The sequence below is a fragment of the Nycticebus coucang genome, chromosome 4 (assembly GCF_027406575.1).
Source record: "Nycticebus coucang isolate mNycCou1 chromosome 4, mNycCou1.pri, whole genome shotgun sequence".
Taxonomy (NCBI): Eukaryota; Metazoa; Chordata; class Mammalia; order Primates; family Lorisidae; genus Nycticebus; species Nycticebus coucang.
In genome coordinates, this window is record NC_069783.1 from 47,082,423 (window position 1) to 47,108,868 (window position 26,446).

Sequence of the window (26,446 nt, forward strand, 5' to 3'; positions counted from 1 at the left end):
ATACTTGCCAAGTACCCTGGGTTTGGGGTGGGGCGGGTGGGGGATAGGACTGCACTTTGCATACATCTTGGGTTGAAGGTAGATTTGTTTGTAAGGTGGGCTTTAAAAAAATTCAGGTCCACTAACAAAATAATGAGCTTGATTTTCTTTTGTGTGGCTTATGGAAATGAGTTTATTTGTCTCTAAATAAGAAAAAACTGAAGGAACCCATTTTTCCAAACTTTGACGCTACTGAGGGCAAACTGACAAGGCAAAATATTTGGCATAGATCAGAATAGGATTCAGTCTGAAGCAGAATTATTTCTTCTCTTGCTCTTCAATTGTTTCTTTTAATAAACCTCATGGAAGTAAATATTACTAAGATCTTTTACCCTTTCTAAGGACTTATTTTTGCTGGATTCCTTCTGAAGAGGCTAAAGTGGTGCTGCCTCTGATTTCCTGCCTCTGCGCCTCTGGGTGGGGTCCCTTTGAAACTTGGCTCTCCCTGCTCCCAGGAAAAGTGCTTTACTGGGGATGGCAGCTGCAGGGCAGTGATAGTGAAATGGCCTCTGAGAGCAGGGTGAACCTGGGCTGTGCCCTCAGGAATGTGTGGATGCAGCAAATGATAACACTGCCGCTCTCTGTCCCTGGCGGAGCCCCCAGGGCCGCTTGTCTTTGTGTTGGCTCTTTTCCAAGCTCAATGATTGCGTAGCTCGAACCTTCAGTATCCACAAGGAGAGGAGAGAAGGCAGGCTGGCGGAGAAAAACAGGCCTTTCCCATGGGCAATCTTTCACCAGGTTTTGAGTTTTCACATCGCTAGATCTCATGGAGTTTTCCTTTCTGTCCGTGTGGACATGGTTAAGAACCCAGCACTAAGTCCATGGACTTAGTGGTAAGACAGTTTCTGCTTTTGAAAACACTTTTCACTGGATGTCAAACACCATAAAATTATCTCGGAGTTGGAAGGACCCCAGAGATGATTCCAGTATAATCACAGAATTTCCAGAGAGGCTGTGCACACAGCTAGTGAGTGACAGAGCAGTGCCCAGCATTCGGGTGACCCAGGCCCCGTGGCAGTGCTGTGATCTGTTTAGTTCATTGCCTCTGGTGTCATTAGAATAATTTGCATGATTTATGTTGCATCAGATTGGGCTGAAGTGCCCTCTGTTCAAATCAGGATTTTTCCACACATAGGTATATTGTCAAGAGAAATAATCACATAAAACTCATGTACAAATATTCCTAGGGGCAGTATTCAAAATACCTAAAAAGTAGAAACAAATCAAATGTCTTTCAGCTAATGAATAAATAAACAAAATGTGGAACATCTACACAATGGAATATTATCCAGCTATAAAAAGAAATGAAGCTCTGATACTTTCTACAACACGGATGAATCTTGACAACATTAACCTAGAGGAAAGAAGGCAGTCACCGCAGGCCACATATTGTGTAATTGTATGTATATGAAATGTCTACGTTAGGCAAATTCATGGACACACAAAACGTAGTGGTTTCTAAGGCTTGGGGGAAAGGAAAAATAGGGTACCAAGTTTATTTTGGGCGTGGTAAGAACTCTGTGAAATCAGATAGTTGTGACAGTTGTACAACTCTGTTAGTACACTGAAAATTACTGAGTTTTATACTTTTCTTAAAAGGGTAAATTGTGTGGTATGTGAATTATATCTCAATAAAGCTGTTCCAAAATATGTGCCTGGTTCTACCTCTTACTGGCTGGATGACTTTAGGCAATGGGATTTAAACCTAAGTAATCTCAGCTATGAAACAGGAATAATAATACATACTTCACATGGTCATTTTGATAAATGAGATCATAAATTTAAAAATGTTTCTAAGGGTGGCGCCTGTGGCTCAAGGAGTAGGGCGCCGGTCCCATATGCCGGAGGTGGCGGGTTCAAACCCAGCCCCGGCCAAAAACCACAAAAAAAAAAAAAAAAAAAAAGTTTCTAAACTGTAAACATCACACATTTTTGTGCTGTCACTGAGTTCTAAATTAATTATAAATCGAATTTTAAAAATCTCCTCCTGTAGCTTCCATAGCACTAAAAAGGTTTGGCTACATAGTAACCAAAAATAAAGATTTATTGAATTGATTCAAAAGTATTACAGTTTTGTTTTTTTTTTTCAGTTGTGGTACAAAACACCTAACGTGATATCTATCCTTTTACAAATTTCTAAGTGCACAGTACAATTTTATTAACTATACCCATTATTTATACAGACGCTTTCTAGAACATTTTCAATTTGCATGACTGAAACTATATTCACTGAGTTTCTCCCTCCCCTCACCCTTGGCAATCATCATTTGTATCATATTCCATTGTGTGCATATACCACATTTTCTTTATACATTCATCCATCAATGGACATTTACGCTGTTCCCATCTGGTGGCTATTGTGAATAATGTGCAATGACTGGGAATGAAAATACCTCTTTAGCTCCTCTTTTCAATTATTTGGGATAAATACCCAGGAGTGGGATTGCTTGATCATCTGGTAATTACAGTTTTAATCTTTGAGGAATCTCCATGCCGTTTCCAATAGCGGCTGCACCATTTTACATTCCTACCAAGGGTTCCGATTTCTCACAATCCTGCCAACAACATTTGTTATTTTCCTTTCTTCTTTCTTTAAAATAATGACTATTCTGAGAGGTGTGATTTTTCTCATCGTGGTTTTGATTTGCATTTCTCTGATCATTAGCGATGTTGGGCATCTTTTCATATATACCTTTTGGCCATTTGTTTATCTTTTTTGGAGAAATGTCTGTTTAGGTTCTCTGCCTATTTTTTAATCAGGTTATTTATTTTCTTGCTATTGAGTTGAGTTCCTTACATATTTTGGATATTAACCCCTTGTCAGAGATATGGTTTGCAAATATTTTCTTCCATTTTTTTTTCTCCATTACCATGCAGAAGCTTTTTAGTTTGGTGTAGTCCCACTTGCCTACTTTAGCTTTTGTGGCCTGTGGTTTGGTGTCACATAGAAGAAATCATTGCCAATAACAATGTTATGAAAATGTTTCTCTATATTTTCTTCCAGGAGTTTTATAGTTTCAGGTCTTACATTTAAGCTTTTTAGCCATTTTGAGTTGAGTTTTGTGTATGGTTTAAGACTAGCGTCAGATTTCATTCTTTTGCATGTGGATATCCAGTTTTATAATACTATTAGGAAGGGACTATCTTTTTTCTTTTCTTTTTTTTTTTTTTTTTGAGACAGGGTCTCACTATATCACCCTCGGTAGAGTGCTATGGCATTATAGCTCACAGCAACCTCAAACTCTTAGGCTTAAGTGATTCTCTTGCCTCAGTCTCCCAAATAGCTGGGACTACAGATGCCACTACAAAGCCCAGCTATTTTTTGTTGCAATTGTCATTGTTATTTAGCTGGCTGGAACTGGGTTTGAACCCACCACCCTTGGTGTATGTGGCCGACACCATAATCACTGTACTACAGGCACCGAGCCTATCTTTTTTCTATTGTTTAATCTTGGCACTCTTTTTAAAAATTTTTCTTGGAGACAGACTTTTGCTCTATCACCCAGGCTAGAGTGCCACGGCATCAGCCTTGCTCATAGCAATCTCAGACTTCTGGGTTTAAGTGATCCTCCTGCTTGGGTCTCCAAGAGTGCTAGGATTACAGGTGTGAGCCACTGCACCTGCCAGCACTCTTGTTGAGAATCATTTGACTGTATATTTGACTCTAGATTTACTTCTAGGCTCTATACCCTGTTCCATTCTTCTCTACATCTGCCTTTATGCCAGTTACTGTATTGTTTTGATTACCATAGCCTTGTAATATATTTTGAAATCAAGAAGTGCAAGGCCTCAAGCTTAGTTCTTTCTAAAGTTGATTATTTGTGGTACTTTATGGTTCTAAATGAATTATAAGATTTTTTTTGTTTTGGAAAAAAATGCCATTGAGGTTTTGATAGGAATTGCATTGAATCTTTAGATTGCTTTGGGTAGTGTGGACATTTTAGTAATAGTAGGTCTTCCCATCCATGAACCCGGGATGTCTTACACTTGTATCTTTTTAATTTTTTTTTCACCCATGTTCAGCAGTTCTTTTTTTTTTTTTGGTTTTTGGCCAGGGCTGGGTTTGAACCCGCCACCTCTGGCATATGGGACTGGCGCCCTACTCCTTGAGCCACAGGCACCACCCTCAGCAGTTCTTAATGTACAACTTTTTCACCTTCTTGGTTATGTTTATTCCCAAGTATTTTATTCTTTTTGGTGTTATTGTAAATGGCATTGTTTTCTTAATTTCCTTTTTTGGTCAATTTGTTGTTTGTGTATAGAAATAAAACTGATTTTTATATGTTGATTTATAACTTACAACTTTGCTGAGTTTACTTATTAGTCTTAACAGATCTGTGTATGTGTGAAATCTTTAGGATTTTATACATGTAAGATCATGTCGTATGGTAAACAGATACTTTTACTTCTTTCTTTTTTTATTTGGATGTTTTTTGTTTATTTATTTTTTTCTTGCCTAATTGCTTTAGCTAGGAATTCTAAAGCAAAAGTGGGCATCCTTGCCTTGTTTTTACATTTATTTATTTATTTATTTATTTTGTAGAGACAGAGTTTCACTTCATCGCCCATAGTAGAGTGCCATGGCATCACATAGCTCACAGCAACCTCCAACTCCTGGGCTTAGGTGATTCCCTTGCTTCAGCCTCCTGAGTAGCTGGGACTACAGGCGCCCACCACAATACCCGGCTATTTTTTTGTTGCAGTTTGGCTGGAGCCGGGTTTAAACTTGCCACCCTCAGTATATGGGGCCGGCGCCCTGCCCACTGAGCCACAGGCACCGCCCTGTTTTTTATCTTAGAGGAAAACTTTCAGGCTTTCAGCATTAAGTATGATGTTGACTGTGGGCTTTTCATATATGCAAATTATAGTGAGGTGAGTTTTTTCTATTTATCATTTGTTGAGTGGGTTTTTTTTTTTTTGTCAAGAAAAAATGCTTAATTTTGTCAGTTGTTTTTCTTCTATCTATTGGTATAGTTTTGCGAATTTTATCTCGTTTGTTTAATGGTATATCACATTGATTGACTTATGTATGCTGAATCATCCTGGCATTCCAGGGATAAATCTCACTCGTTCATGGTGTAGCAGTCTTTTAACATGCTGTTGAATTTTGTTTATTAGCATTTTGCTGAAGATTTGTGCAATTATATTGATTAGAGAAACTGTAGTTTTCTTTTCTCGTACAGTCTTTGTGTGGCTTTGGTATTTGGGTGATGCTAGCCTATAAAATGAGTTTAGAAGTTTTCCCTTCTCTTCAGGTTTTTGGAAGAATTTGGAAAGAATTAGTATTAATTCTTTGAATGTATGGTAGAATTCAGCTGTGAAGTTGGGCTGGTCCTGGCTTTTTCTTTGTTGGAGGTTTTTAATTATGAATTTAATCTCATTACTAGCTATACATCTATTCCAATTTTCTATTTGTGTGTATGTGTGTGAGTGTGTATGTGTGTGTGTGTAAGACAGAGAAAGATATTCCTTCTTAGTAGGTTGTGTGTGTCTAGGAATTTATCCACTTCTTCTAAGCTATCTAATTTGTTGGTATATAATTGTTTACGGTAGTCCCTTATAAACCTTTTTCTTTCTGTGGTATCAATTGTAATGATACTCAGTTTCGTTGTTTTTTTCTAGTATTTTTTTCTTCTCTGTTTATTTTTGCTCTACTCTTTATTATTTCCTTCTTTCTGCTAAATTGGCTTGGTTTGTTTTTCTTTTTCTTGTTCCTTAAGATATAAAGTTAGGTTGTTTTATGTTAGGTTCTTTCTTCTTTTAGGCTTTTAGGTAAAAAGCCTAAGTAAATGTTCACTCAACTATAAACTTTTCTCTTAGTACTTCTTTTTATGCATCTTATAAGTTTTGGTGTGCTGTGTTTTCATTTTCCTTTATCTCAAGATATGTTATAATTCCCTCTTTTATCTCTTCTTACACCAATGGTTCTTTGAGTGTGTTTTATTTAAATTTCACATATTTGTGAATTTTCCAGTTTTCCTTCTGCTATTGATTTCTAGTTTTATTCCACCATGATTGTAAAAGATACTTGTATGATTTCGATATTCTTCAATTTGTTAAGGCTTTTTCTGGGTACATTTGGGAAGAATATATATTCTGCTATTGGGTGGAATGTTCTAGACATGTCTGCTTGGGCCATTTGGGCTATGATGTTGTTCACGTCTTCTGTTTCTTGGTCTTCTGTCTTGGTGTTCTATTATTAAAAGTAAGGTATTGGAGTCTCAGACTATTATTGTGTCCGTATGTATTCTTCCTTCAGTTCTATCAATGTTTGCTTTATAAGTTTGGATGGTCTGATGTTTGGTTCACGTATCTTTTATAATTGTTATATCTTTCTGGTGAAGTAAGCTTTTATTATTATATAATATCCTTCTTTGTGCCTTGTGACAGTTTTGACGTAAAGTTTATTTTGTTTGATATAAATACGGCCAACCTGTGTTCTCTTTTGGTATCCGTATGCAAGGAATCTCTTTCATCCTTCCACTTTTAGCCTGTGTTATCTTTAAATCTAAACTGAGTCTCTTTTAGACAGCATAGAGTTAGGTCATTTTTGGTTTAATCTACCCAGCCATCGAAAGTATTACAGTTTTTGAGTATTTCTTTGAACTTAGTTAATCTGTAGCATTTAAATCCAAGTATTTCTCAGAACTAAAGACCTCTAGTAACTTGTTTTTTCTCTTCATTTTATATTCCTATTTTCTCTTTCTTCTTTAACAGAGACAGGTCTTGTTCCTTAACAAGACCACAATCTGATCCCAAAGATGTGCTCCGCAAACCCAGGCAACTGGGTCACCTTTGATGATGATCCTACTTTGCAGTCTTCTCAAAAGTCAAAGGTTTTGCCTCTGGAGAATCAAGGTGTCTGTAGGCCAAATGGACTTAAACTGAACCTTTCTGGCCTCAAGGAATTTCCCAGTGGACCTTCCTCTACCAGCAGCACCCCTCTCTCCTCTCCCATCTTAGACCTTTACTTCAGTCCAGGACCTCCAAGTAACTCCCCTCTTTCTACACCTACCAAAGACTTCCCAGGTTTTCCTGGCATCCCCAAAGCAGGCACTCATGTGCTTTATCCTATTCCGGAGTCATCTTCAAACATCCCACTCACGACACTGGCAGCAGGTTCCTCTTCACTGCCTACTAAACCGACCTGCTTATCCCAAGCTTCCTTACCCAGTGGCCACCCATGTACTTATCCAGCTCCCAAAGTAGGTCTTCCAGATGAAACCAGGTCTCACCAGGCTGAAAGCCTGGGGTTCCAAAGTGATAATGCCCCCCGGTTTCAGTATTTTCAGGAGGACTGTGCTTTTTCAAGTCCATTTTGGAAAGGTGAAGGCAGTGTTTCCCAGTTCACCTTTGACCCCCCAGGAAGCAGAAAGATATTCTCATCAAGAGACAAGGAGATACTTATTGATCAAAAAAGTCTAAATAAATGTTCACTTAACTATATCTGTGAGAAGCTTGAACATCTCCAGTCGACTGAGAACCAAGACTCACCCGGAAGTCTGTCTCTGCGACGTGTGTGTGCTCAAAACACGGCTTCTTCCTTTGTGCCCCGTGCGCTCTTCAGGAGTCAGCCCAAAGCTGGATGGTCTTTCATGCTGAGAATTCCTGAGAAGAAGAACATGATGTCTTCCCGGCAATGGGGTCCCATTTTTCTGAAAGTTTTACCTGGAGGAATTTTACAAATGTATTACGAGCAGGGATTAGAGAAACCATTTAAAGAATTACAACTTGATCCACATTGTAGACTTTCTGAGCCCAAAGTGGAGAACTTTAGTGTAACAGGGAAAATCCATACTGTGAAGATCGAACACATATCCTACACAGAAAAAAGGAAATACCATTCAAAGACAGAAGTCGTTCATGAGCCAGACTCAGAACAGATGCTGAAGTTAGGGTCCACAGAGTACCATGACTTCCTTGACTTTCTGACTACTATGGAGGAAGAGCTGGTGAAGCTGCCAGCTGTTTCCAAGCCAAAAAAGAGTTATGAGGAGCAGGAAATTTCCTTGGAAATTGTGGACAACTTCTGGGGTAAAGTAACAAAAGAAGAAGGAAAATTGGTTGAAAGTGCTGTGATAACTCAGATCTACTGCCTCTGCTTTGTGAATAGGAACATGGAATGCTTTTTAACCTTGAATGACCTTGAGCTGCAGAAGCAAGATGCATGTTATTTTGAAAAAGACCCAGAAAAGAAGGGGATTGATATTCTTGACTATCATTTTCACAAGTGTGTGAAAGTACAAGAATTTGAGCAATCAAGAATCATCAAGTTTGTGCCCCTGGATGCCTGCCGCTTTGAGCTGATGCGTTTTAAGACTTTGTATAATGGGGACAATCTTCCCTTTTCTGTGAAGTCTGTAGTGGTCATTCATGGGGCATATGTGGAACTCCAAGCCTTCATCAACATGGTACCATTGGCTCAAAGGCCATCCCATGAGGGTTCTTTAAGGTCCTGTGACAATATAATGATACATTTTCCTGTCCCATCACAGTGGATCAAGGCCCTCTGGACCATGAACCTCCAGAGGCAGAAGTCACTGAAAGCCAAAATGAACCGCCGGGCATGTTTGGGGAGTTTGCACGAGCCTGAGGCTGACCCTGTCATTCAGGTCACCGTGGGGTCAGCAAAGTATGAGAGTGCCTACCGGGCGGTGGTATGGAAGATAGACCGGCTTCCAGATAAAAATTCAAGTAAGTATTTAACACCCCAGTTTGATTTTCATGGGAAAGAGCGTAAGTGTTTTCAGCTTCCTCTTTGGGTCGAAACCAGGCAAAGATAGATGGTAAGTTGCTGGCTGAGGCCATGCTTACATAGATAGGTAGGAGATGGAATATTTAGCCAAACAATTGGTTTGTTTCCTCCTGCACTTATTTCTACCAGATAAGTTTAACTTTTTTTTTTTTTTTAAGATGGAGTATCACTTTGTTGCTCAGGCTAGAGTGTCATGGTATCAGCCTAGCTCATAGGAACCTCAAATTCTGGGGTTTGGGTTCAAGGGATCGTTCTGCCTCAGCCTCTTGATAAGCTGGGACTACAGGCATCCACTACCATGTGCAGCTAATTTTTCTATTTTTAGTAGAGATTGGGGGGTGGGTGGGTGGGTGTCGCTTTGCTCAAGTTGATCTTGAACTGAACTCAAGGGAATCCCTCCCACTTTGGCCTCCTTCAGTGCTAGGATTATAGGTGTGAGCCACTGTGCCCAGCCAGATAAGTTCAACTTTTTACATTTATTTAATACTATGCGAAATACCATCTTAGGGTGGAGATTTGTTGTGGTTGGTGGCACTGAAGGAAAATTTGTAGACACCTGTGGTTGGGCTTGTTGAGATTAACCTATCCACCTCAAATCTTAAAACTAGTCTAAGATAGATTAGATTCCCTAATTTCCCTTTAAAGATCTGTCATCCATGAATATACCTGAACTTTTTTGTATTCTCAGCCAGTACCACCTCCTCCTCAGGTTTTGTTTCCTGCTCTTTGAAATCAGACTGCCCTTTATTTTTAACCAGTGACTTATTTGACTGAAGAACTACCCATTTGACCATCTCAGCTGCTCATTTTAGAATTATGTGGACACAACCTAAGTGTTAAAAATCAGTCAATTTTTTCTAAAATTTTGCTAAGAAAACGATCTAGAAGTTTGGAACTTTGAAAAGACAGTTTAATTACTACATGTCTTTCAGAATAGCGAGTTAGTAGCAGGCAAAATAAAGTAAAAAAGCAAAATTTTAAGTTACAGCTGTTTCCTCTTCTGGCTGAGTTATTTTCCTAGCAGGACACTGGTCTATAGAGGTATACTGGGGGCAGGTCGAGGGGTCTAAGTGGATGCATTCGTTTATTTATTCAACCAAACCTTTACTGAGCTTCTGCTGTGTACCAAGTGCCCCATCAAATGCCAGGGAGAAAGGTGACTAAGGTCTGAGCCCTGTTTCCAAATAGGTAACAGCTGCTTCAGTCCTTGATGTTCAGGCTCCAGGCCATGCAATTAAGCCAGAATCTTGCCGGGGGTGGGGGAGGGTGCGCAGGTGCCAGCATGTCTTAAGAGCTCCCCAGGTGAACCTAATGTGTAGCCAGGGTGAGGACAACTGTTCTACAAGCATGTTAATATTCTAGAGTGGGGAGAGTAAGCCCCTGCTACAGTGGACTTGAGGCATGGAGTGTACTCTGATAGCCACGGGACCGCCTTTTCCGTGACTTCTGTCAGCTGATTAGAGGTTGAGCAATGGACAGGGCCCAGCTGGTGAGAGACACAGGCTGGTGGGCTGAGGAGTCCTAGGCCCCTGTGCAGAAGGGAAGTCCCTGCACTGTTGGCCTCCATGACACCCACACTCTTCATTAATCAGAGATCCACCCACAGTGTTCTCATGACTCACTTTATGTTCTGTCCCTAGAATAGTGAGGGTGTCTCAGGCTCAGGGCAGGGTGAAATGCTGCTGGTGCAGCACGGTTGCAATGGATCGCCTCTGACGGCAGCCCTGGTCAACTCCAGTGTGATGGAAACATCAGTATCTCCATGACACAATCCACAGAGATGGTGTTTCCTTCGGTCTTTTCTTTTTTATTTTATTTTATTTATTTTTAATTTTTTTTTTATTGTTAAATCATAGCTGTGTACAGACTATCTTCATGCCTATTTTGAGGGCTTGAGTACAAGGTTCCAAATGATCTGTTCTAAAAGTTGTTCGTGATACTTTTAGCTTAGAGGAGTTAAACAAAACCAGAATGTTGGCTTTTATTTTGCTAAACAGAAAGGGAAAGAAAGGCAGGGAGACTGGAATGCAGTTCTAGGAGGCGCTGAAGGAGACGTGGCCAGGGCAACCTCACTTACTTTTCAAACCAAGAACTCCTACAAACCATGTTTTCTAATTTTGCAAGTGGAGCAAAGTATAAAGCTTCTTGTGAAAATGATCCTGTTTGTAATACTGTACTTTCCCAGGCTTAATAGTGCAGTTAACTGATTCAATGAACAATAATTTATTCAGAAGAGGGCTCACTTCTTCAATCCACAAATATCTACTAAATTTTATAGGCTCTGTGCTGGTGCTTGGAAGATAGAGACACAACTGTGATCCCTGCTCTCCAGAAATTTAACGGTCTAGTAGGTGAGACAGATGCAGAATGCACTGTGGAAAAGTGCTTGAACAAACATACACTCCAGGGATCCCAGAGACAGGGGTGGTAAACCACCTGGGTTCTAGGGAGCTCTTTGCTGCAGAGCTGATGCTTAAACTTGGCATGGAAGAATCAGTAGGAGTCTGTGAAGAATAGAAATAGCAAAGCTACAGGCATGTGAGTGGGGGATCTTCCCTAAACTTTGGGGCTGAGAATGGTGAGGGAAGGTGTGTGTGGGGGGTCTGGAATTTGTCCATAGGACCTCAGGGTGTTTTCAGGCATGACTGGAACAGAAACATACCTAGTTTCAGGAAGGCAGGCATGCCGGGCAGTGGGGAGGAGAGATTCTGGAATAGATTGTAGACGCAGGGTGGCTGGGAGGAGGTGAGAGGTGCTGGGCCAGGGCAGTGGCAGTGGCAGTAGGAGGTGAGGGCTGGATGAGGAAATTGAGAGGAGGTGTCTCCAAAACAATGACAGACTGTGGGCAGGAGGGAACAGGAGGGGATGCCTCAGGGGCTCTGGCTTTGGCAAATAGGTGGGCGATGGTGCCATTAGCTGAGATAGCCTGGGATCCTTTCATCACCCATCCTTTTAAAATCCTTTTAAAATCTGTTTCCCAGCCCTGGCTACATGATAGAATCATTAAAGCTTCAAACACTATCCATATTTAGGCACTGTTGCCTACCAATCAGGCTGAGGCCCAGGTGCAGGTGTTTGTAAAGGCTCCCCATGCAGCTACTGTTGGTGGCCATCCTGTGGAACCTGTTATGGTCCCCTAGGCAGAGATCATTCCCATCTGCTCTGTGAACTCTGTATTTACTAGCAGTTGAGCTCGCTAAGAACAATGAGAAGAGCTGGACATTCCCAAAGAAGCTGGTTGGTCTTGATCCTGGTCTTCAGGAATTATTTTGGAAGACGGTCACACCATCAGGTCCACACAGAACAATATTTCACAAGTATTTCAATCAATTATATGGTGATAATTCACTGAATCAATCCTTTGGAACCAAAATGGCTTTGTGGAGATCTAGTCTGTGGGCAAAGAGGTGGCCCAGGGAAAAGGCAATGGGGCTCTGTTGGGTAGAGCCCACAGGGTAGGGGCAGGACATTTCTGGGCTCACAGGGCCCTGCCCCAAGACTGCTTCACTGTGGCTGGGGAGGATGGTGCAGAAAGTGAGAGGGTGACACAGGGTACTGCCTAATTTCCCTCTTGAGATGTGGCATGGAAGGAGTAAGGTTAGGGCAGAGAGGAAATCTTTCTGAAGCTTCTGCGTGTCCATGCACCTTGTTACAATGTAGATTCTGATTCAACCGGTGAGACCTGGGATAATGTGTTTCTAACCAGTGCTCTGGTGATGCCAGTGCTGCTGGCCTGGGGAACACACTCAGAGTCAGCGCTTTAGTTCCTTCAGCAGTGAGCAGCTTTTCATTTTACAGCAAAGCTTGGCTTGGGCCAGTAGCTTCTACACCTCATTCAAACTAAGGTGTGAGTGACAAAGACCAGCTTAGGTTTTGTTGGGGGGAGGAGGAGAGAGAAAGGGAAAGGGAGAAAGAGAGAATTGAGGACAAAGGAAGACTTGCTTTTTAGGGTCAATTACCAACTATGTTGGTCTCTGACTTCCCAATTTTTCTCTTTCCCTTTTTTTTTCTTTGCTCTGTGTCATCTGCACACTGGTTGCTCTCTCCCCCTTCACCCATCACCCTCCTACCATTCATACCCTTCAACCCTCAACAGTTCAGTTTCAAATGTGTGATATTTTGGTTCAAGAGGGACTGGATATCAACTAGACCTAAGAAGATTCTGTGATTTGCATTCTTGGGAGTTAGGGGAGAGAATAATTACCAAAGCCCAAGAGTGCCCCCTAGTAGTAATTACTGAGATAACACAGATTTCCTCTACCCATTTATTCGTCAATTCGACAGATACTTGCATCAGACGTGTGCTAAGGACACATAGGTAGGATACCTGTTCTTATGGAGCTCAAAGTCTGAAGGGGGACTCTGTGGTCAAACACTGTAGACCATGAGAGTTTCCAAAATCCAGGAAAAATATGCCAGAAAACTTGAAAGGAAAAATGCTGTCTTTTAAAGCTCTTTTATATTTGCACTTTGCTGCCCAGAGATTGAGTTCTGAAATAAGAGGTTTAGAGGTTACTGATAACGTTACTGGTTTTCCAGTCATGCTAGAAATCATTTTAGCTCAGGTGGTGAGAAACTCCAGAAAAGGCCAGTCAACTGCACTAGGTTTAGCGATGTTACAACACCTGTTGGTCTGTGTTTGCCGTGTTTATCTGTTGTCCAGCTAGTTAATGTAGTGGAGGCTTCTAGGTCTGTAGAGCACACAGATCTTATCCAGGGGGACTGTGGCTCCTGGGTCCCTCTGCCAAACAGGTCCCCTACAGTTCGACAGTGAAAACCTTGCACAAACTAGTGTGTGTTTGGACTTGGCCTCCTGAACACTTGGGGGCAGCCCTCGATCCCCTGTGGTGGCCTGATAGTCTGTCTTTCCTATCTGAAAGGCTTGGAGGAGCCACTTTCATAAAATGCAGGTAACTGTCCACAGCAACCTTTGGGACCCTAAATTCACGTGAAAATTAAGGTCCAGTGTTGCAGGGGTAATGCTAGGCCACATGAACATTGTGTTTTTGAATAGGAATGGATTTTGTAAAATACCTCATTCACCTTATCCTCAATTTAAACGTGACAGAAAAACAGAAGACATAAAAATGTAGCTACTCTGTCTTTTTTTTTTGAGACAAAGTCTCAAGCTGTCACTCTGGATAGAGTGCTGTGGCGTCATAGCTCATAGCAACCTCCACCTCAGGTTCAAGCAATCCTCTTGCCTTGGTTTTTCTATTTTTTTTTTAGTAGACATGGGGTCTCGCTTTTGCTCAGTCTGGTCTTGAACTTGTGAGCTCAAGCTAGCCACTCGCCTCAGCCTCCCAGAGTGCTAGGATTACAGGTGTGAGCCACTGTGCCTAGCCTGTAGCAACTCTTTTTTTTTTTTTTGCAGTTTTTGGCTTGGACCGGGTTTGAACCCACCACCACAGGTATATGGGGCCAGCGCCTTACTCCTTTGAGCCACTGGCGCCACCCTGTAGCAACTCTTAAGACCAGAATTTTGCGTGTTAGAAGCATTAGACCAGAACGCCGTTTTCTCTTACCAAAAGAATTGTTGCAAAACAATTTTAAAGAGTGTTCTTACTTTTTTTTCCCTACAGGGCAGGTTATTGTGTACTTTGTTATTCCGCAAAAGTAAAGCCTCCTGGTGTTTCAGTTCTGGTTTTCTGCTCCATTTGCCTCTGCCAATCAATTTGTAAATTTGGCTTACCTGCTTTTCATGTGGATAAAAAAGCTGACAAAGCACCTCTACAAAATAAATCACTTTTTTCTCTTTGTGAGAAAACAATGTTGTCTGGGTATGTGTCACACTTTATGGGGGCAAGACATGATTGCAAGAGGGACTTTACCTCACAATTGCAATCAGTGTAACCTGGCTTATTGTACCCTCAATGAATCCCCAACAATAAAACAACAACAACAACAACAACAAAACAATGGTGTCTCTTATAGTTTACCAGTTTTTAAGAAAAGCAGGTAGAAAGGTTTTGTTTCCAACATTTTTAGAGTACTAGGTCTTCAACTTAGGTTTTTTTCCTTTAATTTTCATTGCAAAACTTCTATGGGTAGTTTTTTTCCCTGTAAAATATGAATATATATCATCTCCAATGTCACCTTCAACTCTAAACATATGGAATTCAATCCCCTTTATTAGCAAAAGTTACAGTAATTAAATAGTAGTGTTGGACTTATAATTGAATGGCACTTTGCAAAGTAATAGTGTATGTTCAGCCCATCTCTATTGCTATAGCCCCAGTGGTCTATGTGGCTAATTCTCACAACTTTAAAAAATTCAGGTTATTGTCATTTCTCTTATTTTAAAATGGAGAAACTGAGACTTAGATAAGCTACTTGTCTAGGGTGACACAACTATAAGTGACAGAGCTGGGATTGGACGCTGGGCCATCTGAGTCTAGTGTTTGTGTTTTGAATCACTTTGCCGTAAAGGTGCCTGAATGTAGTGTAAATGAAGTTACCGTGTCCTCACCACAGCTAGAAGACGAGAAAGAGTAATGGAGTGTATAGTCTCTCTGAGCATGTGCGTATGGGAATGAAGTTATCACTTGCCTGCACTGCTCTGGATTTAGAGCACCTCAGGGGCCACTGTTGTCCTATGCTAGCTGTTAGAATGGAGACAGATAATGAACATCTGTTGGTTAATTGATCGATGACTTTTCAAGGCCTTTTATAGCCTTAGAATTCTATTAGTCTCTCTATAAGAAACCGATTGTAAGGAATGAAAGGCAATTTATCTTTTCAGAATTAAGTGAAATCCTTTAAACTCTTGTTTTTGTGCCTAAAGCTATGTTCTGATAACAATGTTCTTTCTCCACCTATGTTGGGTGGCACGGTAATTTAATATGGCTTTTGAAATTCCTGTTCTCCCATACATTTATTTAAGTAAAGACAGCTGCATTGGGTAAGTAGCTGCTATGAACAGTGCAACAGAATCATAGAACATTTGTAAAGTTGCTACAGTGATTATAAGAAAATATTTTTTATTCCATCATAAACACACACACACACAAAATCATATGACTACCATCTAATATCTTGGAGTATATCTAATATCCCTGGGTCTGGCACAAAGCCCGGCCTGGTGTAGTGTTGATGCTCAATAAATGACGAACTGAGTGAAAACAAATACTAGATTGAAATATTGAAGGCCAATATGCCCATTTCCATACTGTACATCTGTTCTAGTCAAAGTGTTTCAGAATGATGAATGAGAATTATAGTAGTGAAAAATAATCCGTTCTAACTGAAAAAAAATTATTATGGAATGTTTTCTAAAATGTAACAAAATTTCACCAACTTTTAAAAGTCAGACTTGGTTTATTTTCACATTACTATAAATAGAATGGTAGGAAAATGAATAAATTAAGAATTATTATAAGAGTTTACTCAGTCCATGTAAGTGAAAGAGGTTTCTGCAAGTCCTAAGTGCACTATAGCCAAATAAGTAATATGTAATAAAGTCACACTTCTTTTAAAGCTAAAAATTATAGCTTCCCCCCAGTTAGTACAAAAATGTAGATTTCGGGGGTGGCGCTTGTGGCTCAAAGGAGTAGGGCGCCGGCCCCATATGCTGAAGGTGGCAGGTTCAAGCCCAGCCCTGGCCAAAAACTGCAAAAAAAAAAAAAAGAAAGAAAAAGAAAAAAAAGTAAGAAATTCTTTGGGCGGTGCCTGTGGCTCAAAGGAGTAAGGCACCAGCCTCACATTCTGGAGGTGGCGGGTTCAAACCTGTGTGTGGTTTAAATGGAATTCTCATAGCCTTTGTGTTAAGGAAATTGCTTATTAAGGAGAGAAACCAGTGCCTTTTATGTTTAAGAGAAATGTTCAGTGGCCATTGAAATCCTCTGACTATTTGATTTTTTTTTTCTTCTAGGTCTTGATCATCCCCATTGTCTGTCTTACAAACTAGAACTTGGATCAGACCAAGAAATTCCTTCTGATTGGTATCCATTTGCTACTATTCAGTTTTCAATGCTTGACAGCTGTGCCTCAAGGGCCTCCGTCAGGTCTCTGGGGGTGGAGAGTGATGTCCAGCCGCTGAAGCATGTTCAGCAGCGGGCTTGCTACAACCTCCAGGTACATCCCAAAGCTCCTGGGTGTGAGCCCCTGGAACTCTGACCTGATTTGCCTTGAACTATTTGCTTTGCCCTCTTATATGACTGTGTGTGTGTGAGATGTTTGACCTAGGAAGGAGCTCAGCTATGGAAACTTGATGATCACCCATGTGCTTTGTTCTTCTCTGTTATTCTAAAGATTGTGGGGGACACCTAATAATTCAGGTTTCTGTGGAAAATAGAAAATCAAAAGCAAATTCATATTTTAGAAGTGTACTTAAGTAAATATTATCATGTTAGACTACCATATCCCAAAATGTGTTCTATGAAACATGTGTCCCATATAATACCCCAAGAAGAAACTAAGTTGGGGAATGTCAAACATCCAGTTAATATTAGATGAAGAAGAGAAGTCCCACAGTAAAGAAACTTGTTAAATTTACTTAACCCAGTTTTCCCCAACTTACTGGCCGTGGAATCTGTGTGGGTATGTGTATGTAGAATGTCCACCAGCATCTTGTGGAATAGCATTAATTGGAATACTCTTTTGGAAATGCGGAGTGAATCTTTGACAACAGTTTTAAATGTTCACCGTCAGCTCTTCTGCACTCTTAGGCCAGATGAATTAAAGAGCGGCATTCGCTTAACATCTGTTACTGCGCTTGTTTTTCTTGTCTTCAAGGTTAGGAGATACATGTATATGGACAACCTTTGCTCCTTATTTCCTGCAGTATCTCGAAATGGTGACATATCTTGCTGGTTTTGTTTAAAAGTATTTTTTTAACTAGAAAGTATTTTAAAAATCACTGAAATTAAATAGCAGGTAACAAACAGGTGGTTCAGTTTGGAATTTGTATGTTTCCTTTTTGACTTTCACATTGAATGACATCTCATACTTCCTAATAACATTTTAAACTCTGGCCTGACTCCCAGCTATAATCAATGCCGTTCTGATTTTCTACTGCTTTATTTTTATCTAAAATAGTGATATTGGCTGGGCATGGTGGCTCATGCCTGTAATCTGGAAGGTCGAGGTGGGTAGATTGCCTGAGTTCACAGGTTCAAGATCAGCCTGAGCCAGAGTGAGACCTTGTCTCTAAAAATAACCAGGCGTTGTGGGAAGTGGCTGTAAGTCTCAGCTACTTGGGAGGTTGAGGCAAGAGGATCGCTTGAGCCCAAGAGTTGGAGGTTGCTGTGAGCTGTAATGCTACAGCGCTCTACCCAGGGGGCACACGGTGAGATTCTGTCTTGTGAAAAAAAAAAAAATAAGTGATCATGGGTACATCATGTCCCGTGCAGCCCCTTTAGCCTTGAAGGACTTAATCCTCCAGCAGCTGGCAATTGTGCTGTTTGAAGACAGCTGCTTTACTTGAGGTCATGCCCCCTTTCTGGATGAGCTTATGTCCATTGACAGGAAGGTGGAAGAGTGTAAAGGCCCCTTTGCCTCAACCTGGGCCAGCAGGGCCAGCCTGGCTTCAGTTCTCTCCAGGCAAGAGCATTGGCCGAAGCCTTTGCTTTGCAGCCCAGCTTCTCCCCGTGCCCCTTCTGCTTCCTTCCCTGCCTCATCCTCATAGGCGTTGACCCCAACAACATTGCCTAGAACTCTCTGCACACAAATCTCCACCTCAGAGTCAAATTCTTTTTTTTCTCCCTTGAGACAGGGTCTTGTTCTATTTCCCAGGCTAAAGTGCAGTGACATCATCTTAGCTCACTGTAACCTCAAACTCCTGTGCTCAAGAATTCCTCCTGCCTCAGCCTCTTGAGTCACTGGGACTACAGGCATGGACCAACATGTCTGGCTAAATTTTAAAATACTTTTTTTGTAGAGACAGAGTCTCTCTATGTTGCTCAGGCTGGTCTTGAATTCTTGGCCTTGAGCAGTCCTCTTACCTCGGCCTCCCAAAGTGCTGAGATTACAGGCATGAGCTACAGTGCCCTGCCAACAAATGCCAAGAGAATAAAATAGGGCAACAGAATAGAGAGTGACAGAGGACTTCTTTATCTAGGGTAGTCCTGAGGGACCTCCATGAAGAGCTGAGACAAAGATGATGTAGAGGAAGAACAGATGGTTTGGCTCAGCTGGTTTACTAGTCTGTAAAACTAGTTTGTTTTAGTTAGAAAACTAATTTTGAGTGTGTTACAAATCTAAGGTGAGCCAATCGCTGGATATATAATACTGGATATATGATACTTGGGGGGATAACTGATCACATGTGTAGCCATATCTGTAAATGTCTTATCAATATGTATATTCTGTATACATTTTACAAAGGCTATGTTTGACTTAGAGGTGAAGAGAGTTTCTGTCCTTTTCAAGATTTGACATTGGAGGCAAGGAGGGGAGGGTTTGGGAGGGCTCTGTTGCCCAAAAGGAGAGCAGAGAGCCTCACTCAGGAGCTACTGTTGGAGGGTGGAGGGGTGTGTCTTCAAAGGGCGAGGTGGCTGCAGTCCTCATGTACGGGATGGGGCTGAAGACCTGAGTTCTGTACTGCGTTTGTTAACACTGCCCGTGTTTTATTTTTGCATAACAGGTTGAAATAGAAAAGAAGTGGATTAAAATCGACGGAGAAGATCCAGATAAAGTTGGTGACTGTGTAACTCAGTAGGAGTAGCATGAGTAAATGATGATGACTCACTTGTCAAATTTGTAATTCACAGAAACCACATCAAGTTCGCTCCTGTATAGTGCAAATGACTTCTGAAGAGCGAGTGGGCTTAGGACAGGTCCCGTGGCTGTGTTTAGAGAAGTTTAGAACTAAAACCAAACAATTTATATTTTATGCTTTTGATATGTTCTTGCCCTAGAGGTTTTATCTAAGAATGTGTCTATAATCTGTGTGATGTTTTGCTTTATATTTATAAAACTCAACTTAAAGGCACTGTTGTTTGTCGTACAACCTTACAGCCCAGTTTGGCTAAAGGGCTTTTGATTTTTGGTTACTCGGTGGGTGACTCTTTTGCACCCTGGATCCCTAGATGCTGTGTTCATTATTCCCATCTCTTCTTGCTGTGTTAGCACCTATACTAGAGAGTAAAGCAATCAAAGGAGACGTTAACCAAAATAATTACTTTTCCCTCTTGCTCACTTGTGAGCAAATGTGACTAGGTATAGACTGATGTGGAAACCACAAGCTAAAATAGACATCTAGTTTTGAATTATTTATCTTCCTGTCCTCCTATCACGTTGGTAAGCAATCACTGTCTGTATTTGGTACCTGTCTTTTCCCCACTGTATTATCATTTTCAAAATATGTTTGTATTCGGTTGTGTGCTACGAAGAAGTTGACATACATATTTTAGTACAAGGTTATTTCCTTTGCTTGGCAGGATTTCTTTCAAAATGGAATCTGAGTAGTGGACACTAGTTAAGACAATTATATACATTAAAGATGAATTTTTAAGGTTCGTGAATATTGTTTTCCAAAAGTATAGACTCTAAAAATGTGTTTCGATAAAGTATTATTTGTAATGAATACAAGCCTCTCTTGAGTAGAAGTTTAAATAGTTTTATGATTAGTTTATACTAGTTCTGCTACCATGCTATTTTACTATAATTCTGCTTAACTTAGAGTCTTTTTCTTTAAAAGATGAGCAAACTGAAAGACTCTAGATTATTTTACTTACATTTCTAAGAGGCAACATTTTCATTCTTCAGAGTCAGGGAAGTGAGTATAATAGTTGGGTTTCTAATGAAAGGTCAATGGCATTAGCAGTCATAATGCTTTTTAAATTTCCTTTTAGTATGTACAGTGAAAAGTCAGAATCTTAAAATTTATGAAATCCATATTCTAGGTAGTTTTTAGTCTGAAAAATAAACTCATCCATATAATATTGTCTGTATTTGGTACCTGTCTTTCCCCCACTGTATTATCATTTTCAAAATATGTTTGTATTCTGTGGTATTAATACACCTTCAATTTATGTTGAATCTTAAATATGATTAGGAGATATTTCTCTCTATTTGCCAGATTTGTTTTGAGTCAAAACTGATATAATGTTCCTCCAAATAACATTTATTTGTTGGCTTACAGAATTTATTTCCTACTTTTAAAAAATGTTGTATTACATGCATTTTAAACTATCTAAAAATGGATTAAAACAAACATTTATGATGGTCTGTATCAATCAGCAGATTTTATTGCTTTTCATTATTTTATTGTTAAGGGGAAGAATGCAAAACTTGATGGTTAAAATGAAGTGGTATTGCTCTTTTTAACCTCACTTGACGCATTGCTCATAATGTCATATGCTTCAGATTCACTGTTGATGTATAGGAGGGCAAACGTGTGTGTATGTGTATGTGTCATTTTTTGAAAATTCCACCATCTTTCCTTATCATCTGGTGTGGGCACAGTCTGGAGCGACTTCAATCTGCTCAGAATACAGACGGAGGCGGCTGAATGTGAGGCTGCAGCACAATCCCAGTGAAGTTAGCTGGCTTAATTACCGCCATTCCCTTCTGAGTGTGTTTTATGGCATCCTGCCCATAAAGAACTCACAGTCTGATTCAGACGAACTTAATGAATATTTACACCTCAAAATAAATTCAGCAACATGTTCAGTTAATTGCCCCTCAGGTTTCACGAGTTGACTAGTATCTGTGGGTCCCCCCCCCCCGCCCCCCAGGTCATTTACCCATAAGCCACCCAGCCTTCAGGAGCATCTCAAGATTCAATGTGGAAAATGTAATAACAAAAGACTGAGAGCTCAAATGGATTTCTGCAGCAATGCAAAGGTTGATAGCAATAACAGCAGGGTGCTACTGCATAATTGGTAATTCACACATCTATTAGGATCCTTAAGTATTCATTGCTTAGTATTAAATTAACATTCTGTATAGAGAGAAGAGGCTTTTAAATACAATTCCTCTGAACTCAGAAGTGGCAGGAGGTCAAATATGGCTACAGAGCTGCAAGTGAAAAATCAGGGAGGATCCATTTAGACTTAGAAATTGAGAAGTAGAATCTCCTTTGCCAGAGATTGTGATCTTAAGAAACTCCTACTTTTGAGGGAGGGAAGGGAAGAAAGGGAGGAAAGGAGGAAATACTCTGTTTCTAGCATTTTCACTTAGCTCATGCTTTTATAAGGTTGACTATTTTACAGTCAAGAGGTGATCAGGTTACAGGATCATATTAACTCTGTAAATGAATTTGTGGGTTGATTGTTACATGATCAATTGTGCACATCTGAGTTTATGGACGTTTCCTTTTCCTATGGGAATTACAACCAATTACCCATTAAAAAAGGTATGAAACAAGAATAGTTTCTAGCACATAAAGGCTGGAATTTTTGATGTGTTGTATGTATTAGACTGTTCTAGGATGTTAGTTCCCTTCACTCTGGATCTGTGCTGATGATACAGCCTCATTTACTACAAATTCAGTTAGAAGGTCTTCCTTAACAATATTATAATGTTTTCCTCAAAATATGATTTTATGTTCCATCAATACAAATATGAAACAGATTTAGCCTTAATAATCATGTAACAAAATATTTTGTGGATTACATACTGATTTTTCTAAAATTAAAGATGTAATTTAAATGATACTTGCTGTGCTATGGATTTATATCTTCTTTTGCAAGGCCTGGGGCACTATTTTTTAAGGTATGAAATCAATTTTAATAACCCTAAACAAATGACTCTCTGTCAGGCACATGTAAATGAACAAGGTATCTTGACCTATCCTGGAAAAACAATACTATCAAACTATAGTTGATGATGTCATAAAGGATGATTTTTAAAATAGGGTAGAATTGTGACTCATAAAGGTATGAGAGGAGTATGTGCACAAGATTTTATTTAGCTCATTAGCTAGTGAGGGAACTGGTAAGATGTTATAACCAGTTCCAAGGAGAATTCAAAAAGCAGAGACATACATAGGAAGTAAGGAATTCTGAAATGGATTTGCAAACAGATGCAAATGTAATAACAAAAGACTGCAAAATCGTTCTATCCACAGGACAATAGCCAATAATTCCTCCTACCCTAACACAATTAATTGATATTTTTTTGGACAAGGGTCATGCATATTATTATCAATTTTCTAACTTACGGAGTTGTAAAACAAACAAAGACAATGAAAGAAAGTGTCATAATCTGGATGAATGAGCTAACCAGGACTTCTACTTTCCCCGATCATAGGGCAAACTTTGCAATTTTAAAACTTTGGCAACTTGTGTAATAATACTTTAGAATTAATGTGCATTTAAAAGCAAAGTTTTTAAAGTCTAGAAATCTACTTTTATATAACTGTACAGAATGTATTTCAGGTGGGTGTGTGGGCAGGGAAGGGGGGCAAGGAAGGGCCGTGATAGATCGGAAGGTAAATCACTGTTGACGAAAAAACAGCCTAACAACCTCTCCGCTCCATTTTTTATAAGAAAATGGCCTCATATTGAAATTAATTTTTTATTTAGCCATTAAAGTATTTCCAAACTGCATCAGCACTTCATAGAACCCAGAATATCAAGCACTGTTTTAGCCACTGCTGACATTAACAAGGAATGGTTCTGGTTCTTCAGGAACAACGAAAGGATTAATGACATAAACTGACAATATTTGTAACAACATTCCTCAAAATCCCATCAATCAATTCTTTCCTAGTTTGTCTCAACTCTAGCTAGACTATCCTTTGCCTTAGACCAGCGATTTCTATCCAGTGTGACGTGGCACATTGGTGTGCTGGGAGATCTTAGGTGTGCCACAAAAATTTTAAAGCTTATTAATTAAATTCTTCTCAAAAGAAGTTTAAAGCATAGTAAGTATGTTCCTTTTTTCACTTTTCTTTTTATTATTATTTTTTTAATTTATTTTTTTTTTATTAAATCATAGCTGTGTACATTAATGTGATCATGGGGCACCATACCCTCACTTTTCTTTTGATCAACATAACTTAAGTGTGTTGTAGAAGTTTATAGGTTCAAGTGTGCTGTGAGATAAAAAAGGTTGAAGGACACTGCTTTAGACACAAGGTGGGTTTTGATGTTGTCTCTCCTTAACTCTCCCCATTCTCTGTAACTAATCCATTCCAAGGACATCTGGTGCCCTTAGCTAGGGTCTGAACCATATGGATATGTGCATTCAGTTGAACCACATACAATTGGCAATATTTACCATTCTTGATAGCAATTTCATGGGGTCCAACCTAATTACCTGAATATTTCCCTGAGTTCTATGAAACAAGAATTTGTCTTGTTACAGTGTATTCGTAAGCTCCTGTTTAAAACTGGCATTGAAATATGAATTTATAATTAATTTTTAAGGGAGATAGACTTGCTGGTCAGGAAGCAAATAGTTGAGGTAAAAAAGTACCATAGATAGGGCAGCGCCTGTGGCTCAGTGAGTAGGGCGCCGGCCCCATATGCCGAGGGCGGAGGGTTCAAACCCAGCCCCGGCCAAACTGCAACAAAAAAATAGCCGGGCGTTGTGGCGGGCGCCTGTAGTCCCAGCTGCTCGGGAGGCTGAGGCAAGAGAATCGCTTAAGCCCAGGAGTTGGAGGTTGCTGTGAGCCGTGTGACGCCACAGCACTCTACCCGAGGGCCATAAAGTGAGACTCTGTCTCTACAAAAGAAAAAAAAAAAAGTACCATAGATAAAAAACAGGGTGTCAGAGTGGAGACTTTGTCTCAAAAACAAGCCAAGATAAAAACTGTAGGTAATGCTGTGCCTTTAAAATCATATTTTATCTATAAGGAAAAGGAAAATTGATTAGATTAATCACCTCATGTTTTATTTATTTTTTTATCATTATTATTATTTTTTTTTTGTAGAGACAGAGTCTCACTGTACCGCCCTCGGTACAGTGCTGTGGCATCACACAGCTCACAGCAACCTCTACTCTTGGGCTTACGCTATTCTCCTGCCTCAGCCTCCGGAGCAGCTGGGACCACAGGCGCCCGCCACAACGCCCGGCTATTTTTTTGTTGCAGTTTGGCCGGGGCTGGGTTTGAACCCGCCACCCTCAGTATATGGGGCCGGCGCCCTACTCACTGAGCCACAGGTGCCACCCTAATCACCTCATGTTTTAAAAGATTGAGGTTATTTCCATGAGACTTCCTAGGGAAGAAAGGCAACTCACCATTAGACTTTGAGGTCTGGTGGTTCCCTTTCATGTATCTGCGCCGGCACAGCCTTCCTTGGGAAGAGTGGCTTATTTAAATAATATGATTGTGTGTGTTGACATTTTCCCAAGTCCTTTTGCCCTACCCAGAATTGAGTTTCAAGAAATTCAATTTGCAGTATACTCTTGAAACAGAAGAGGGCGCTCGTAGGCAAGCTGATGCTACCTAGAGTTAGAAACATTAGTTTATGAATTTCCTGGTGCTTATATTAATATAAGATCATGGGGGGCATTTAATAAAGCATTTCAAAGCATTGTGAATTCAGTGGAGTATAATTAAAATTAATGCAGTAGACCGACACTTTAAAGTATTCATAATACTTTGTCTAAAAATGCTGTTTTATATGATTTTATACATTCCAAAGATTGAAATACTATGCCTATCTATAAGCATTTCTATGAAAGAGACAGAAAAGTGGTGCGTTTCTTTCACCAAGACTTCAAACAAACTTCTTCTAAAGAGAGTTACTAAACTTTAAGTTCTACTTTAAAATATTTATGAAATATTGTGATTAATTCTTCTTGTTTTAGTATGTATGAAGATCAGTGTGGTCTCTAAAAGGCTCCTTCCCAGGATTGTATCTTCAGATTCTTAGGTAAGAACAAGCAAATTCAGAATATTCTAGGCCACTTTGACTCAGGGACAAGCCTTCACACTATTTCAGTCCTTAGAAAGCAATATGATCATTGTCCTTTTCAAGATGGGATCTACATTTCTCTTCGAAATCTTTCTGGTGGATGTTATCCTTCTTTTGTAAAGCCTGCTAGCACACTTTATTTCCAAAAATCGTATATCATGAATAAGTCTATGACTGTGGTTGAAGACATGAAGCCTTCCTAAAGATGCCTTCTACATTCTGAGGTATAAAGGCCTCCTTAAGAAATTGGCTGTTCGCCCTGTGTGGTGGCTCATGCCTATAATCCTAGCAACTCTGGAAGCCGAGGCGGGTGGGTAGCTTGAGCTCAGGAGTTTGAAACGAGCCTGAGCAAGAGTGAGACCGCATCTCTGCTAAAAATGGAAAAACAACCCAGACGTTGTGGGGGGAACCTGTAGCCCCAGCTATTCAGGAGGCTGAGGCAAGAGGATTGCTTTAGCTCAAGAGTTTGAGGTTGTTGTGAGCTATGATGATGCCAAGGCACTTTAGCCAGGGTGTCAGAGTGGAGACTTTACCTCAAAAACAAAAAAAGAAGGGCAGCGCCTGTGGCTCAGTGAATAGGACGCTGGCCCCATATGCCGAGGGTGGCGGGTTCAAACCCAGCCCCGGCCAAACTACAACAACAACAAAAAAAGAAATAGCCAGGCATTGTGGCGGGCGCCTGTAGTCCCAGCTACTCTGGAGGCTGAGGCAAGAGAATCGCGTAAGCCCAAGAGTTAGAAGTTGCTGTGAGCCGTGTGACGCCAGGGCACTCTACCTAGGGCGGTACAGTGAGACTCTGTCTCTACAAAAAAAACAAAAAAAGAAATTGGCTGTCACAGTTTGC

General features: G+C 40.2%; 1 protein-coding gene across 4 annotated transcripts in view; it reads left to right on the plus strand.

The window, feature by feature from the left end:
* STON1 (stonin 1) overlaps positions 1 to 22,392 on the plus strand; it is a 70,698-nt gene extending 48,306 nt beyond the window's left edge. For 3 of the 4 annotated variants that reach the window (XM_053588931.1, XM_053588932.1, XM_053588933.1), the window contains 3 exons: positions 6,757 to 8,733; positions 16,665 to 16,867; positions 19,377 to 22,392. In XM_053588931.1, coding sequence (XP_053444906.1) covers positions 6,801 to 8,733; positions 16,665 to 16,867; positions 19,377 to 19,451 — 2,211 coding nt within the window. In that variant the 5' untranslated portion in view covers positions 6,757 to 6,800 and the 3' untranslated portion in view covers positions 19,452 to 22,392. Of the gene's footprint in view, positions 1 to 1,277; positions 1,439 to 6,756; positions 8,734 to 16,664; positions 16,868 to 19,376 lie in introns of all 4 variants that reach the window. The other variant, XM_053588934.1, reaches the window with a different exon arrangement.
* The last annotated feature ends 4,054 nt before the right edge of the window (positions 22,393 to 26,446 follow it).